The sequence below is a fragment of the Sus scrofa genome, chromosome 12 (genome assembly GCF_054392235.1).
Source record: "Sus scrofa isolate SSC_HxYL_T2T_F1_AM1 chromosome 12, Sscrofa_HxYL_maternal_Yorkshire_Landrace_v2.0, whole genome shotgun sequence".
NCBI lineage: Eukaryota > Metazoa > Chordata > Mammalia > Artiodactyla > Suidae > Sus > Sus scrofa.
In genome coordinates this window covers 21,999,178-22,014,919 of record NC_139394.1, presented here as the reverse complement: position 1 = coordinate 22,014,919, position 15,742 = coordinate 21,999,178, and the positions used below count along the sequence as shown (strand labels likewise).

General features: G+C 41.9%; 1 protein-coding gene and 1 long non-coding RNA gene across 4 annotated transcripts in view; one reads left to right on the top strand and one right to left on the bottom strand.

Annotated features, from left to right (window-relative positions):
- LOC106505430 (uncharacterized) overlaps positions 1-15,742 on the top strand; it is a 101,039-nt gene that overhangs the window by 45,193 nt on the left and 40,104 nt on the right. The gene's annotated exons all lie outside the window — the stretch shown is intronic.
- Positions 3,086-7,842, bottom strand: KRT24 (keratin 24). The gene is made up of 8 exons (XM_021067014.2): positions 7,089-7,842; positions 6,090-6,172; positions 5,645-5,801; positions 4,934-5,095; positions 4,711-4,836; positions 4,001-4,218; positions 3,657-3,787; positions 3,086-3,426 (listed from the first exon to the last, which is right to left on the bottom strand). The coding sequence occupies exons 1-8, from the start codon at positions 7,719-7,721 to the stop codon at positions 3,323-3,325; spliced, it is 1,614 nt and encodes a 537-aa protein (XP_020922673.1). The 5' UTR covers positions 7,722-7,842; the 3' UTR covers positions 3,086-3,322.

Below are 15,742 nucleotides of genomic sequence, written 5' to 3'. Positions count from 1 at the left end.
TGTCTGCGACCTACACCACAGCTCACAGCAATGTGGGATCCTTAACCCACTGAGCAAGGCCAGGGAATGAACCCACAACCTCATGGTTCTTAGTCGGATTCGTTAACCACTGAGCCACAACGGGAACTCCGGTAAGTTTGTTTTCTATGTCTGTGTGTCTGTTTCTGTTTTGTAACCAAGTTCATTGATATCATTAAAATTGTGTGATTTGTTTTAAGTTGCTATGATTGTGATCGAAATCACACACATGCTAATATTGGATCTTCGTGGAAACTTTTGGGTGTGGAATGCTCAGTAGGGATAGCAAAATGACCTCATTTTGAAATGGTGCAATGAAGCCTATGTTTGCATAAAAACATGGAGATTTAAAAATCTGACATTTTGATCTTAGGCAAAATCATAAAAAATTATTTGACATAATTTATTTTACATGTAGCTGCCAACAACGAGTAAAGCTAAAAGCAGAGTATGTCTCTAAAGATGAGGGTATAAAACTTAGTCGACAGAGGGTGTGAGAGTATGAAAAGGTCTTTCTACAAGGTCAGTAAATTCCAGGCACTAATAACCTCAGTTATGCATGGTACCAATAGAGGATTTTCAAGGATAAGAGGGGATGCTTGGACTATGATTATATTTCTCAAAACACGTGTGTGAGTTCTTTACAAAGTCGTCTCTCCATCTTATAAAAATTTTACAATGGATCTTATCAGATTGCATGTCATCTGTGCTTTTGTGCATAAAAGTGAAGTTTTCAGAGTTCCCTTGTGCTGCAGTGGGTTAAGGATTCGGCATTGTCACTGCAGCAGCTTGCCTCATGGTTCCTAGTCGGATTCGTTAACCGCTGAGCCACGACGGGAACTCTAGGATACTCTGTATTATAACTCAATTTTTTTTTTTTTTTGTCTTTTTGCTATTTCTCTGGGCCGCTCCCTCGGCATATGGAGGTTCCCAGGCTAGGGGTCCAATCGGAGCTGTAGCCACTGGCCTACGCCAGAGCCACAGCAACGCGGGATCCGAGCCGCGTCTGCAACCTACACCACAGCTCACGGCAACGCCGGATCTTTAACCCACTGAGCAAGGGCAAGGACCGAACCCGCAACCTCATGGTTCCTAGTCGGATTCGTTAACCACTGCGCCACGACGGGAACTCCTATAACTCAGTATTATAACGTATTATAATGTTATATCCTTGGTTATTGCAGTTTCCTGAAAACAATTTCCAGATCTTTGGACAATTTTTGTAGTGGGTGGACTGGAATACAGTACCTGTCTCTGAAATGCCGCTGGTCCCATCCAGCTGACAGCCAACCAGTGTTTCTGGACTGAGTTTTCTATCTTTCTTGCTCTCCCATCTCTGGGTGGTTCTTGCCTCTCTTTTGGGAAAGGTCATGTGGAGTTCCCTGGTGGCATAATGGGTTAAGGATCTGGTATTGTCACTGCTGTGGCACAGGTTCAATCCCTGGCACAGGAACTTCTGCATGCTGTGGACGTAGCCAAAAAAAGGAGAAAGACAATGAAATTCTCCTAAAAGTTGTGAGTGATTCCTGGCAACTTGATGTGGAAGTCAATGTAAATTTTTTTTTTCTTTTTATGGCCGCACCTGAAAGCATATCGAAGTTCCTGGGCTAGAGGACAAATTGGAGCTACAGCTGAGGCCTATACCACAGCCATGGCAACACTGGATCTGAGCTGCAGCTTGTGGCTATGCAGTGAATGAGGCCAAGGATCGAATCGCCTCCTCATGGAGACTTTGTTGGGTCTTTAATCTGCTGAGCCACAGTGGGAACTCCCAGTGTAAATTTTCTATTGTAACTTATAGATGAGCATTTGCAGAACATTACAATAATACTTTTGGGGGTAGTCTTTTCTTTCTTTTTTCGGGCCGCCCCTGTGGCATATGGAGGTTCCCAGGCAAGGGGTCGAATCAGAGCTACAGCTGCCAGCCTGCACCACAGCCACAGCAACATCAGATCCGAGCTGTGTCTGCTACCTATGCTGCAGCTTTTGGCAGTGCAGGGTCCTTAATCCACTGAACGAGGCCAGGGCTCAAACCCTCATCCTCACTGACACTGGTTGGGTTTTTAACCTGCTGAGCCACAATGGGAACTCCCAGTTTTTCTAATTTGGGTTTTCACACCAAGTCCCATGTTCTTTTCTTGAGGTCTGGCTTGTGGGATGGGTGATCTAATTTGTGGCCTGGTCATACCAAACTCTTTGAGTGGGAGAATTCTTACCCAGTGTGGCTTTCTCCCATGCCTGTTTCTTCCTGGGCCTGACCTGCCCCACCTCCTGCCTTAGGTTAAGAGACTTCATTTCCCAAGCAAGATAAGACAGTGTTCTGTGGACCACACATGGGGTAAAAGCCTTCAGTAATTGAGGCTGGGAAAAGAAAACACCAGCTTGGCTAGATGACAGTTTTTGGTTAGAGGTGCGGCTGGACTTGACAAGGGAGTAAATATCCAAGCATCGCCTCTCTTTGGAATGTTCAGGGTTTTCAGAAATCTGGCACCGTATCATCTATCCCATCTTGCCTCCCGAGACTTTTATTTTGACCAGTCTCCTAAATATTCTGCAGACACACACTTGTCAGATTCCTGTGGCGCTTCTGGTAGATATTGTGGAATTAAGCCCTTCTCTGTGAACACCCTCCACTCTTTACTGTCTTTGTGTTTTTAGCTTTCCTCTCCATCTAAAATGTAAGTTTTGTTTTTTTTTTAAATCTCATGAAATACTCCGTTCAGTGTTCAGTGATGGACATAAAGAAACTAGAATAATAATTATAGATGGAATAATCATTATAGATTGATTATTCAAATAATCTCATCCTTCTTGGTGGGCTAAGCGGTTGGTGGTTTTTTTAGGAATGGTGAGATCCAGTTTCAGCTATACCTGAGTTCTAAGGCGATGTTATTAAAATTTCCCACCCACAAAATGGTTATAACCTTGATTATTATGAAGATGATACTATATAAATAATGTATAATGTATACATTCTTATTAGTAACAATGTAGCTAGATCGGAACTGACAGCTTCATTTCTGGGTAAAATGTTGAATTTCTTTGAAAAATCAGGAGTAATTTAGTTAACTTGCAAAAGTAAGTTTATTGAAGCATAGAAACAGAGCAAAGCTGTCAACTTTTTCAAGAGCATTCTAGTAAGAAAAGGAGAGGATGCAGAAAAATTAGTTGGTCATCTATTTCTGGATGAAACTTTCTCCTGAAGTTGTCCAGAAAGGTGGCAGATTGATGCAATTTCTTCATCTGTGTCCTTTAGATTTTTTTTTTTCTTCTGAAAGACACTCTTGTTGATCTGGAAACTTGCTTATTTAAGTTTCACCTCAGAAATATTGCTGACTTGAGATGAGACGACTTTGCCATCCACCACCTCCTCCACGATGGTCTTAGTCACTCTTGACTTGCTTGGATCTGAAAATCATGGAATCGAAATGTCAGTCCAGAAACTGTCACAGATACATAGATCAAGAGAAATCCAGGTGCATTTCCCGATAACATGGTGTAACGTTACCCAGAGAGAACATACCATGTTCACATGGTATGATGTGAAGCATGGTATATATTTTCTACGTGACAAGCAAAGCATGCCTTTACTTTTCAATGATAAAGTGATCAGGAACATGAAGAAAAAAGACGTCTACCTCTTCCTTGGACAGAACAGCTTCCAGATCTTGAGTCACCAGACACGGATGAATCCCTGGAGCCTATGTTTCTGGACCCTGTGTTTCTGGATCCTGAGTTTCTAAAATCACATCCTCCAAAACCAGAACCACTGGAAGAAGAAAAAAAAAAGTTTTCCTTTGTAGTTTGCAAAGGCAGGAGAAACCCTCCAGGCAGAGGGCTCTTTATGATGAAGCCAGCTATCTTTTGATCAGATTGTGTCACTGACACTGTATAAATACAAGTCCCATTCCCCAAGCCCCTTTTTGGTTTCATAATGTAAATACACCAAGGTATGCATTTAGCGTGGTCCTGTTTCATTTACCCTCCTTCTCCATCGAGCAGGCGGCGGTAGGTCTCAATCTCCATCTCCAGGCGGGTCTTGATGTCCAGCAGTTGCTCATATTCAGCGTTCTGGCATTCGGTCTCGCCCCGGATCTGGCAGATCTGCTCCTCCAGGCTGCTGATCTGAATCTGGATTTGTGACAGCTGCGCCATATAGCCAGCTTCTGTGTCAGCCAAGGTCCCCTCCAAGGAGCTTTTCTAAGAGAAAAAACATAAAAATTTCATGATGAAAATAAATCACTGGATGATTAAAAATATACAATACTTTATAAGATGCTACAAGTGTACTTTCTCAGAGTTACAAACTCTATTGCTCTATCCATGTTTCCTTATTTTTATTTTATTTTATTTTTTTTGCCGTGCCCACGGCGTTATGGATGTTCCTGGGTCAGGGATTGAACCCACACCACAGCAGTGACCTGACTGCAGAGACAGTGCCAGATCCTTAACCTGCTGTACCGCAAGAGAACTCGTGTTTCCTTAATTTTTGTTGGCATTACTTTTTAAAAGCTAAATCTTTTATGGAAACAGTATATTACCTTTAACTGGAATGTTTTCTGCTTTGACAACCGCAATACAGTCATCCTTTATCCTGCTTTTATGATGTGTCAAGTGGAATATCTTGGCAAAGCAGAAAATCGAATCACTCAACTACCCATTGGAGATTTTTGAAAAGCTGTTTGCACAAACCATGACCAGTTGGGACTGCAGCTCAATTTCCAGGGCCTGTAGGGTGCGTTTCAGTTCTGTTATCTCATTCTTGGCGGAACTGGCTGCCCCAGCGTCAGTAGAGATCTGTGCTTGCAGGGAGGCACTCTAAATACAAATAAAATGCAATCATTGCAGGCTGATGCCAGGAGCCAAGGTGGCTTGTGTGTAGCCGCGGGCTCAGAGGCTCAGGGTGAAGATCTACCTGCTTCTTGAACTGCTCCTCAGCCTCGCGGCGGTTCTGCTCAGCCAGCTCCTCGTACTGTGCCCTCATGTCATTCAGTAACTTAGTCAGATCTGTTCCTGGGGCAGCGTTCATTTCCACTGTCACGTCGCCTCCGGAGCTTCCTTGCATACTCTTCATTTCCTAGCAAGAGGGAAAAAAAATGACAGTAGGGATGAAAACAGAAAAGCGATGACTTCCTAAAGTGTGAATACGCCAACAAAAAGCTAAAACTGGGACACAAAAGGGAAAAAAACCAACCCATCAAATATACACATAATTTGCTGTTATGGCTTTCCTCCCCCTTCCTCCCTCCTTCATAGAAGTTGGAAATCCATTCAGATGGAATTTAAGTTATTTTATTTTATTTATTATTTATTTATTTTTAGGGCCACACCTGTGGCATATGGACGGTTCCTGAGCTAGGGGTAGAATCAGAGCTTCGTCTGCCTTCCTATGCCACAGCTGCAGCAAGGCGAGCTGTGTCTGCGACCTGCGCCACAGCTCACGGCAACATCAGATCCTTAACCCACTGAGTGAGGCCAGGGATGGAACCCAAATCCTTGTGGATACTAGTCAGGTTCTTAACCTGCTATGTTACAACGAGAACTCCAAATTTATTTTATTTTTATGGAATGGATGTGGAGGCATCTTTGTAGGCCAGAGTCATTGAATCGTGGCTTGAGTGCCTACCTCCTCGTGGTTCTTCTTCAGGTAGGTCAGCTCCTCCACCAGGTTCTCCATCTGCATCTCGAGGTCCGAGCGAGTCATGGTCAAGTCGTCCAGGACTTTCCGCAGGCCGTTGATGTCGGCTTCCACGCTCTGCCGGAGATACAGCTCATTCTCGTACCTGGAAGAGTATAGTTCAGCTTGTTTCAAAGAGTACAGTCCATTCTTACACATTAAAAAGACATTTTCCTCTCTGAGCAGTTTGATGGCCAATGATATTTTTTATAACGAAAACGCCTGAAATGGCCTCTTTCTTTTCTTGCTGGTGGAATGATGGTTTTTTAAAAATTTGCTCTCGGGATGTTTGTGAATTTTAGTCTTGGGCCCCTAAATGATTCTTTAAAATTTGGAATAAACTAAGCAAATGGACTGAATTTTATTTTTTCCTACAAATCTTCATTTTTCTTACTTCAGTCTGAAGTCGTCAGCAGCCAGTCTGGCATTGTCAATTTGCAGGACGATCCCAGCATTTTCAATAGTGGCAGCAGTGATCTAGAAAAGACATTAATAGCGAAAAAAATCATGGATGCTTTTTACCTGCGTCTGCTTGTAAATGGGTCAGAGTCAATGTACCCTGAGTTTACTTTCAAAGGGGAATTGCTCAGAAAATCTACTTAGTAATGACTCCTGCATTGATATCCCTGATATACATAGACTACGGAAATGAACAGTTTGCGCATTTACTGGTATATGCCTGGAACATTGTTTTGTCGTTTGTCTTTTGAGGGCTGCACCCATGGCACATGGAGGTTTCCGGACTAGGGGTCTAATCAGAGCTGTTGCTGACGGCCTACGCCAGAGCCACAGCAACACGGAACATTGTTTTATGGGATGCAACCCTCTGCACATTTCAGCTGTTTTGGAAGATCAGTTATTCTCTGAGCGCTTTCAGAAAATAGTGTGAAACATAAATTTCACTTCCAAAAAAGCCTTAAAAATATATATTTCTCATACAACTGTGGCTAAATGTTTTAGATTTCACTACATTCTCATAGTTTCTTTGCACCAGATTTTCTAGGGAGAAAAAGAGTCTTGGAAAAAGAATCTTAAATCTAGTAAGACATTAAAATATGTCAACCTGCCAGAATTAATCACAAAATGACTAGATTAAGTTAGTGTCGACTCATAGCCATACTCTTAGGATAATTAGCTACTGGCATGGTACGCATTTTACTCTTATGTAGAAATATTCAAACGTGAGATGCAGACAAAACTGATGCGATTGGATGTCATCTATACAGTACTTACTGTCATAGTCAAAACACACCAAGTCCCGCTTTACACAGACAGTGAAGCAGATATGCTTTCAAATAATTCCTTGACTTAAATTCATCATTACGCTACACGAGCTGAATACTCGGGAAAGGTACAGAAATAACAGACACTCAGCAATGAAGAGCTGCCTCACCTGTTTCCTGAGATCGTCAATGATTGGATAGTATTTGCTGTAATCTCTTCCTGATCCAACATCTCTAGACCCAGGTCCAAATTTGTCATACCACTCCTTGATTTTATGCTCCAGGTCAGCGTTGGCCTCCTCCAAGGCCCTGACCTTGTCTAGGTAATTGGCCAGGCGGTCATTGAGGTTCTGCATGGTTTGCTTTTCACCTCCAGAGAAGAGCCCCCCATCGCCAACACCACCACCCAAACCACCACCGTAGCTATAGAAGCCTCCACTGGCACCCCCACCGAATCCAGAACCCCCACCAAAGCCAGAGCCCCCGCCAAAGCCAGAGCCCCCGCCAAAGCCAGAGCCCCCGCCAAAGCCAGAACCTCCACCATAGCCAGCCACAGAGCCTGAAGCTCCTCCAAAACCGCCTGCCACGGAGCAGCTACCAAAACCCCCTCTAAAGCTGCCTCCGAAGCCCGAGCTGGAGCCCCCACTGAGGCCACAGCTGCCGGCTCCTCCTCGGAAGCCCGGGGCAGAGCCTGCCCCCAGACCGCATCGGCTCCCGCTGCTGAAGCTGCTGCCACCGGCAGACACCCTGACGGAGCTGCTGCCTCTGGCCCTGGAGGAGGACACGCGAGTTGAGCAAGACATGATGTCCCCGCAGAGGTTTAGCTTGTCCAGGTGAGGAGGAGAGGGGACGGTGAAGTGCCTGTTTGCAGGCTGCCTTTTGGGCCCTTATATACACACTTTTAGGGTGTTCCTTGCCTGTGTCACTTCTTAATCCCTGTTACAGCCTTGCTAATCCACCCATTGATAATTTTTTTCCCCCTGGAACCCACGCTATACTGGCTCTTCTTCTGAAGCTGGGTCAGAGCCTCTGGGGCATCTACTCTATCAAAAAAAAGAAAATAAGGTGGAGCAAAGCAAAAAACAATTTTTTTTTTCAGATTTACAGTTTTAATCTTTCAGAGGTTTTGATGACTAGTAATTCTCTTCTGAGAGTAATTTTGTTAAATTTGCTTCATGATTTCCCAACTGCAAGGCACATCCCCAGATTAACAGATGTAATTAAAATACTTAATATGAGGCGAATGAAAATTTCCCATCAAACTTGTGACTTTTCGTTCCTATTATTCTTTTAATGTTGAAATGAACTTCAGCATCAGCATTTGTTTCAGGTTTACTTAATTGTCCTTCTCTGGGATTATTTTGATCAGCATGTTTCTAAGGTGAAGTTTGTGATTTTAGATGATTGTTTTGTTTGTATTTTGAGATCAAATTATATATATATATATATAATATGTATATGTATGTATGTATGTGTGTGTGTGTATATATATATATATATATATTACTCTTAGTAAGAAACACTGAAACAAATAATAGTCTTCCATGTACATGTTATTAGATCTTAATGCAGGCTTATTCAAGCAGAGAATGTCTAAGAAAGATTGGAAAAATATTTAGGCAGAATGTTTTTGGCCTCAGACCAGAGTTAATAGTGAGATGCTGTGTGACAAAGACGCTTTTTTCTCTGATTGAATTAGAGTCTAATATAGTGCTACCAACTTCCCTCTTTAGAATCAAATCTTAGGAAATGAAAAGATAATATTGATTTTGTCGCTGTCTGGAGAAGAGGCTGAGTCACTTCTTTTAACATTTGTTTTTTATTTTATTTATTAAAAAATTGTTTTAAAATTATAGTCGATTTACAATGTCGTGTCAATTTCTGCTGTTCAGCAAAGTGACCCAGTCATACATTCATACACATTCTTTTTCTCATTTTATCTTCCGTCATGTTCTCTCACAATCCCTGTGCTATACAGTAGGACCTAACTGCTTATCCATTTTCAATGTTATTTTTTATTTTATTTAAAAAATTTTTTATTTGAATCACTTCTGAGAACCCGTGTTAGGCCTGGAGTCATTTTGCAGATACCAAAATCTGGAGTTCCCCGTCTACCACTCTGCTTGGGTTTTTTTCTGTTTTTGTTTAAAAGATATTTAGAAAAGAGGATCTGTATCCATTTCCGATAACTAATGTTATGATTGGGGTTATATTTTATAGATACTTGACATCTAGAATCCTCCTCAGTTCACTTTCTGTTTCCTGTTTTTCTGTGTTTTTGTTCTTTAGACTATTTCCATTTGCCTCTGCTGGGAGTTTCTCAGGTTTGAAAAGTTTTTTTTTTTTTTTTTTTTTTTTTTTTTTCCTAGACAAATCTGTATGATTCTATCTATATGAGGTACCGGTGTAGTCAAATTCAGAGACAGAAAATAGAATAGTGGTTGCCAGGGTTGGGGGAGGGGCAATGAGGGGTTTAATGGGTACAGTTTTAGTTTTGCAAGATAAGAAGTGTTCTGGAGATTGGTCACAGAGCAGTGGAAATGAACTATACACTTAAAACTAATTAAAATGGTAAATTTTACGTTACGTACATTTTACTACAATTTTTTAAAGGGTTTTTTTTTGTTTGTTTTTAAAGTATAGGTGCTTCCAAAAATACTTCTTGCTCCTGAACTTTAGGCTCAAGTAGCTGACTTGTGTTTATTTAAAACTTTCTTGCTTATCTTGGCAAGTCCTGGCCCTCCGTTAACTATGTGTATGCTTTCGTCTTTAAATTCAGTCGTTTGTGTTTCAGTGTTCTGCCTTCTTTTAATTTTTCCTTCGATTGCCTTTGATTGGGACACCTTATTAAATACGTGGCAATTCCCTTTACTGTGTAGCCCTTTAGGTTATTGGCTTTTATGTCTTAACCACATCATTTCTGCAAGTGGCGCCTCTTCTCATAGTTAGCGTGCCACCGCTTCAGGGGGTTCAAGGTATTTTATAAACTTTGATAAATCGTTAAGCTGGGAGTAATTCTCATTATGCCTTTCTCAGGTAGGTGCCAACAGTCTATGGGTCATCTTGCCTCACCCCTCCCCAAAGCTATGAAACCAAAAGAAGTCTCAACACTAATGCCTAAATGACATGCAAATCATGTTGGAGGTGAGAGGAGCCACCCCTTTCTTTTCCTCCCTTTTAAAATGATGAAACATAATCTTTCCACTTTCCTAAGGGCTGGCATTTGGCTCAAAGTTTTAAAGAAAGGAACAGTAGCTAAGTGAAATAAATGTGATGAAACTTAGAAATTTCAGATCCTATGCAGAAAGAGCTTTAAGTGGAAAGCATTAGAAAAGACACAGTTTAGCAATATTTTTGACCTCTGAATTTTGCCGGGGGCTTGTGGAGTTTTTCTTTAGTTGTCTTCTGAGTTGTAGCAGTTTCCGTTTGGAAACTTTATGTGTCTTATGTTTTGGGATATTTGGACATTTGGGTCTCACTTGAGGAAGCTTGTGATAACAGGTACTCTATCTTGTTTCTTTTTCTTTTCTTTAAGCTTTCTTCTTGACACAATTTTTGATGCTGACATCTATCTCATCTTTATTTTTAAGATTCAGCTTAAAAGTTAAGTTATTCTGGAGTTCCCACTGTCACACGGTGGGTTAAGGATCTTGTGTTGCTGCAGCTGCAGTGTAAGGTGATGCTGTGGCTCGGATTCGATCCTTGGACTGGGAACTTCCATATGCAATGTGTGCGGCTGAGAGGGGGGAAAATAAGTTATTCTGAGGTGCTTCTCTGACATTATTCTTTTATTCTGTCAGAGATGACCGCTGGGAAGGGCGTTTAGTGACTACCATGGCCATTACTGCCTCACATTCTTTGCTTAATGAGGCCGTGTGTAAATCAATGTAGAGGTGAATCCGTAAGATTTTCTTCTGTTTGTTAGTATTTCCTAAATGCATTTTTATGCTTTCTTTTTCTGTATCTATGTCTCTTTTCTTTTATAGGATGAATCTATCCAACAGACCAATCTTGAGTCAATGACTTGCAAACTGTCTAGAATGTTGGTGCTTTGAAGATGAAAGGATTTTAATCACCTATAAAAATTAAGTTTTGTTCTTGCCTGCAGTGTTAGAATTCTTTAATAAACATTAGTCTCCATTGTTCTGAGACATCCCTGAATTGAATGCTTCCTCTCTTTGAAATAATGATTTGCCGAAGATCACAAATTAGTTCTCGGCATTTCTTTCATCTGTAAAATGAAAGCTTCAAGAATCTGGTGAGGCTCCAGCAAAAGAGAATGTTCAGAAATGCTGGCTTCAGTGCCTGAGACCCTGTAGTTGTTCAACATATGATTATTTAAAAGCAATGGACTGAACCCCAGATGTCAGGCTCTGCCCTCAGTTATATGTAGTTTTGTTTTTTCTTTTTACTGCCGCACCTGCAGCATATGGAATTTCCCAGGCTAGGGAATTGGAGCTACATCTGCCAACCTCCACCACAGCCACGGCAACACCGGATCCGAGCAGCATCTGCCAACTACACCGCACCTTGCAGTAACACTGGATCCTTAACCCATTGAACCCTCCATCCTCACAGAGACAACGTCAGGTCCTTAACCCCCTGAGCCACAACCAGAACTCCAGTTACATGTAATTTTGATTATTTTGTGATTAGCAGTTTACTTATTTATTTTTTTACCTGTGAAGAATTATATATAGCACATTTCATTATAGAATATGGCTTTTGTATTAAGTGCAGATTGATTTGCCAATAGTAACCATCAACATTTTTGTGATAGATTTGTATTTTAAAAAATGTCAGGTGGCATGGAGAACAGACTTGTGATTGTCAAGGGGGAGGGGGAGGGAGTGGGATGGACTGGGAATTTGGGGTTAGCAGATGCAAACTATTGCTTTGGAATGGATAAGCAATGAGATCCTGCTGGGAACTATATCTAGTCACTTATGATGGAGCATGATAATATGAGAAAAAGGAATGTATATGTGTATGTGTGACGGGGTCACCTTGCTGTACAGTAGAAAATTGACAGAACACTGTAAACCAGCTATAATAGAAAAAAAAATCATTAAATTAAAAAAAAAAAAGTCAGATGGGAGTTCCCGTCATGGCTCAGAGGAAACGAACCCTGCTAGTATCCATGAGGATGTGGGTTCAATCCCTGACCTTGCTCAGTGGGTTAAGGATCTGGCAATGCCGTGAGCTGTGATGTAGGTCGAAGATGTGGCTTCAATCCCTCATTGCTGTGGCTGTGGCGTAGGCCGGTAGCTGTTGCTCCAATTTGACCCCTAGCCTGGGAACTTCCATATGCTGCAGGTATGGCCCTAAAAAGACAAAAATAAAATAATAAGATAAAATAATAAAAAATGTCAGATGAATAAATTGCATATTTTTATATTAGAAAGGAAATCAAACACTGAAAGATATGGCATGTGGCTCTCAAGTTGAGAATAGGATGAATTCAGGGCTTCTGCCTTGTGATCCTTCCAGAGAATATTCTGTAATGAACCTTCAAATAAAAGCACAAGGTCAGATTAGCCAAGGGGAGTAAGTGGGCACAGAGCATTTGTTGAGTGTCGGCAGAAATTTTTGTGGCAGACAGTAGCAAAAAAGGAAAAGCTCCAATTTGATGTGTGTACAGCTTCTTTGCAATACGTAACATACTGTAGAGAGACAATTTGGTCCTTGAATGAATGAAAAACATCACAGCTTGACCTGCTTCATGAAGACTTTGATGACATTTGTCCTTTACCATGTGTTCTGCCTTCTGAACCTTTATTCTTCACCAGCTGATCTGTAATTCTGTGTGTGTGCGTGCGTGTGTGTGTGTGTGTGTGTGTGTGTGTGTGTGTGTTGGAAGTGTTGTTGGTGAGGGGAGGTGTTGTCTGAGGAGGGGGCAGGGAAAGATGTGCCAGAATGACCCCGGGCCTCCCCAGTAGAGAATCATTCTTCAGGTCAGTGTCCTGATGGTGCCTCAACTACTCGGAGGAAAGGAAAGACTCTGAAATAATATATGTCCTGAGAGGCCACTCCTTGTGGATCTGGTACTATCCCTAAATCGATTTTAGCCCAGTGCTCTTGTCAGATAGATACCAAGGAAGTTAAAAATACTGTAAAGACGGAGCAGAGATACACGGATGCTGTGTTTCTCTTTCTCCACGGCTTCCTCTTCTTCCCTAACTCCTTTTCCACTCTTCTCTCAAAAGCTTCAGTTAAGCGTGTCCATTTGAAGGCTCCCTCTTCTCCACTGGCCATCTGTCCGGTCACGACATTTTGCCAAATTTTGTTCTTTACTTGTCATGTTTGAATGCTCTCGAGTCCCTTTGCACATCTCGATTTTCTAATTTTCCTGAAGGTCATTTCCTCAGTTTCTGCAGAGTTAAGTGAATGAGCAAGTGTGTTTGCAAGGGTGAAGGTGCTTCTGTCTTCCAGGGTCCAGAGTTAAGACAGATTAAATAAGCACAGAGTTTATTGATTATTTTGGTTTGAAAGGTCCTTTTGGATCTTTCTTTATACCAGAGACACAATAGCTTCTATTCAGAGACCCCCATGGACATAGGTAGCCCAGTTTGCTGTGGCTCTGGCTGAGGCTAAGTCAGTCCGCTGGGCATTCTCCCCTCTCTCTGTCTCTCTCTGACTTTGACCTTCAGTGTCCCTGGCCCTTCTGATCCCAGAGGCTACAAACCTTTGGTCAAGGAGCCCTATAGTTCCTATAGGCCTATAGTTCCATGGGAAAGAAATGGGATGATATTTTATCTCTAGGTTCAGGGGGAATACTTCACCTGTTTATGTCCTCTGTCCCTGTCCACCAGGACTGTGACATCTTATTTATTTTATCTTTTTAAGTTTTTTGTTTTGTTTTTTGGCTGCCCCATGGCATGAGGCGTCCTTTGGTCATGGTTCAGATCCAAGCCCCAGTTGTGACCTATACCGCAGCTGCGGCAATAGGGGCTCTTTAACCCACCGTGCTGGGCTGGGGATTGAACCTGTGTCCCGGTGCTCCAGAGATACTGCCAATCCCATTGCACCATTGCAGGAACTCCCTATGACACTTTATAAATATTATTCTCAAATCCCGACACCTCGGATGTCTCTAGATGAGGTCACAGTCTCCCAATCTATGGGATTATTACATTGGACTCAATGATTTTCAGGTTTCCTTCAAGCTCTGATATTTAGGAATTTGGTTATTAGTGCATCATTTCTTGGTCAGATTTAGGAAGTGTATTTATTTATTTATTTATTGCTTATTTATTTGCTTTTTAGGGCCACAGGTGTGACATATGGAAGTTCCCAGGCTAGGGGTCAGAACTGGAGCTCCAGCTGCCAGCCTATGCTACAGCCACAGCAATGCAGGATCCGAGCCAAGTCAGTGACCGACACCACAGCTCATGGCAATGCTGGATCCTTAAGCCACCGATCGAGGCCAGGGATCTATCCCGAGTCCTCATGGGTACTAACTGGGTTTGTTACCGCTGAGCCACAACGGAAACTCCAGGAAGTGTTTTAGTTAATAGTTAGGAGGGATTTCCTTTACTGACATTTAAGCTGCAAAAGTTCAGCACTTGTACTTAAGAACTGGGTAGAGAGTACTGCTTATTTAATAGAAATAGTGCCAAATTAGAGGTTAGAAGTTAGATGTGCTCCTGAGCTGGCCTGTGTGTGTCCACCCCAAGGGAAGTCCTGATAAGTGCAGTTGCCTGAGGAAGAGGGTGCTTGCCCGGGAATTCTGCCAAGGCAGTGTTCCAATCCGAGTTAAATGGACCAAGTGCTCATAACAGCTCTGTTCTTGTCCTGTACTTTGTCTTGATCTTGTCTGGTCTTGCCTCTCTCTTCCCTATAGGCCCCTGAACTCTGCTTGCCCTCAAGCTTGAGCAAGCACAGCAAAAGATAGAAGTGCCCTCTTATCAACATTTCCTGTGAATCAGCTGACCGCAGCGAGACCTTTTCCTGTTTGATCCCAGTGGTCATCCCTCTTGTTTGTCCTGCTTCCCTCCAGAGTCTGCTTATCTCTGCCTGCCTCCTCTTTCATTCTATAAAAGAAAGCCCTTTCCCTGTATGATTTTGACGTACTTGCAGATTTCTGAGATCAGAGCAAGCTCCCTGTGACAATAGTCTTTGCAGTGAAAGTTGCTTCTCATCTACATCTGGATTTGTTTTTATTTGGCATGATTAGAGTTTGATAATAAAAAGACAACCAGAACCTTAATTTGTAAATTCAGAAACATTCTCCGAAATAGCTCTTAGACCAAAGGAAAACAAATTCGATCTTATAAACCAACTAGAGAGTAATAAAAAGAAGAAAACTTTGTACCTGAACTTTTGGCTTGTAGCTACAATTGTAGAGGAAAATTTATGGCCTCAAAAGGCTGCATTATTAAAGAGTGACTAATAATGAAGAAGAAACTTAATTACAAAAAAATTTTTTTTAAAAGAGCAACAAGGCAATATCCACTGGGATTTCAAAAGAATGGTACAAACTTCATGGAATTTGATTTCAATAAAGTATTCATTAAAAAGAGCAATGAAATGAAATAAAATAGATGAAAAATAAATTAATACAGACAAGAGCTGAAATCACTGAGATAGAAAATAGCACACACAGGGAGTTCCCGTTATGGCTCCGCGGGTTAAGAATCGGACTAGTATCCATACGGTCTCGAGTAATAGGTTAAGGATCCGGGTTGCCGTGAGCTGCAGTGTAGGTTGCAGACGCAGCTCTGATCTGCTGTAGCTCTGCTTCCACCCCTAGCCTGGGAACTTCCATATGCTGCAGGTGTGGCCATAAAAAAAAAAAAAAGAAAAAGAAAAAAAATAACACATA

Bases quoted from the DNA above. Each gene is read 5' to 3' on its own strand.
- KRT24 (XM_021067014.2), bottom strand. From the start codon at position 7,721: ATGTCTTGCTCAACTCGCGTGTCCTCCTCCAGGGCCAGAGGCAGCAGC. The intron at 6,173-7,088 runs GTGAGGCAGCTC...TGTCTTTTCTAG, and splicing joins TTGACGATCTCAGGAAACAG to ATCACTGCTGCCACTATTGA. The intron at 4,837-4,933 runs GTAGATCTTCAC...ATTTGTATTTAG, and splicing joins AGGAGCAGTTCAAGAAGCAG to AGTGCCTCCCTGCAAGCACA.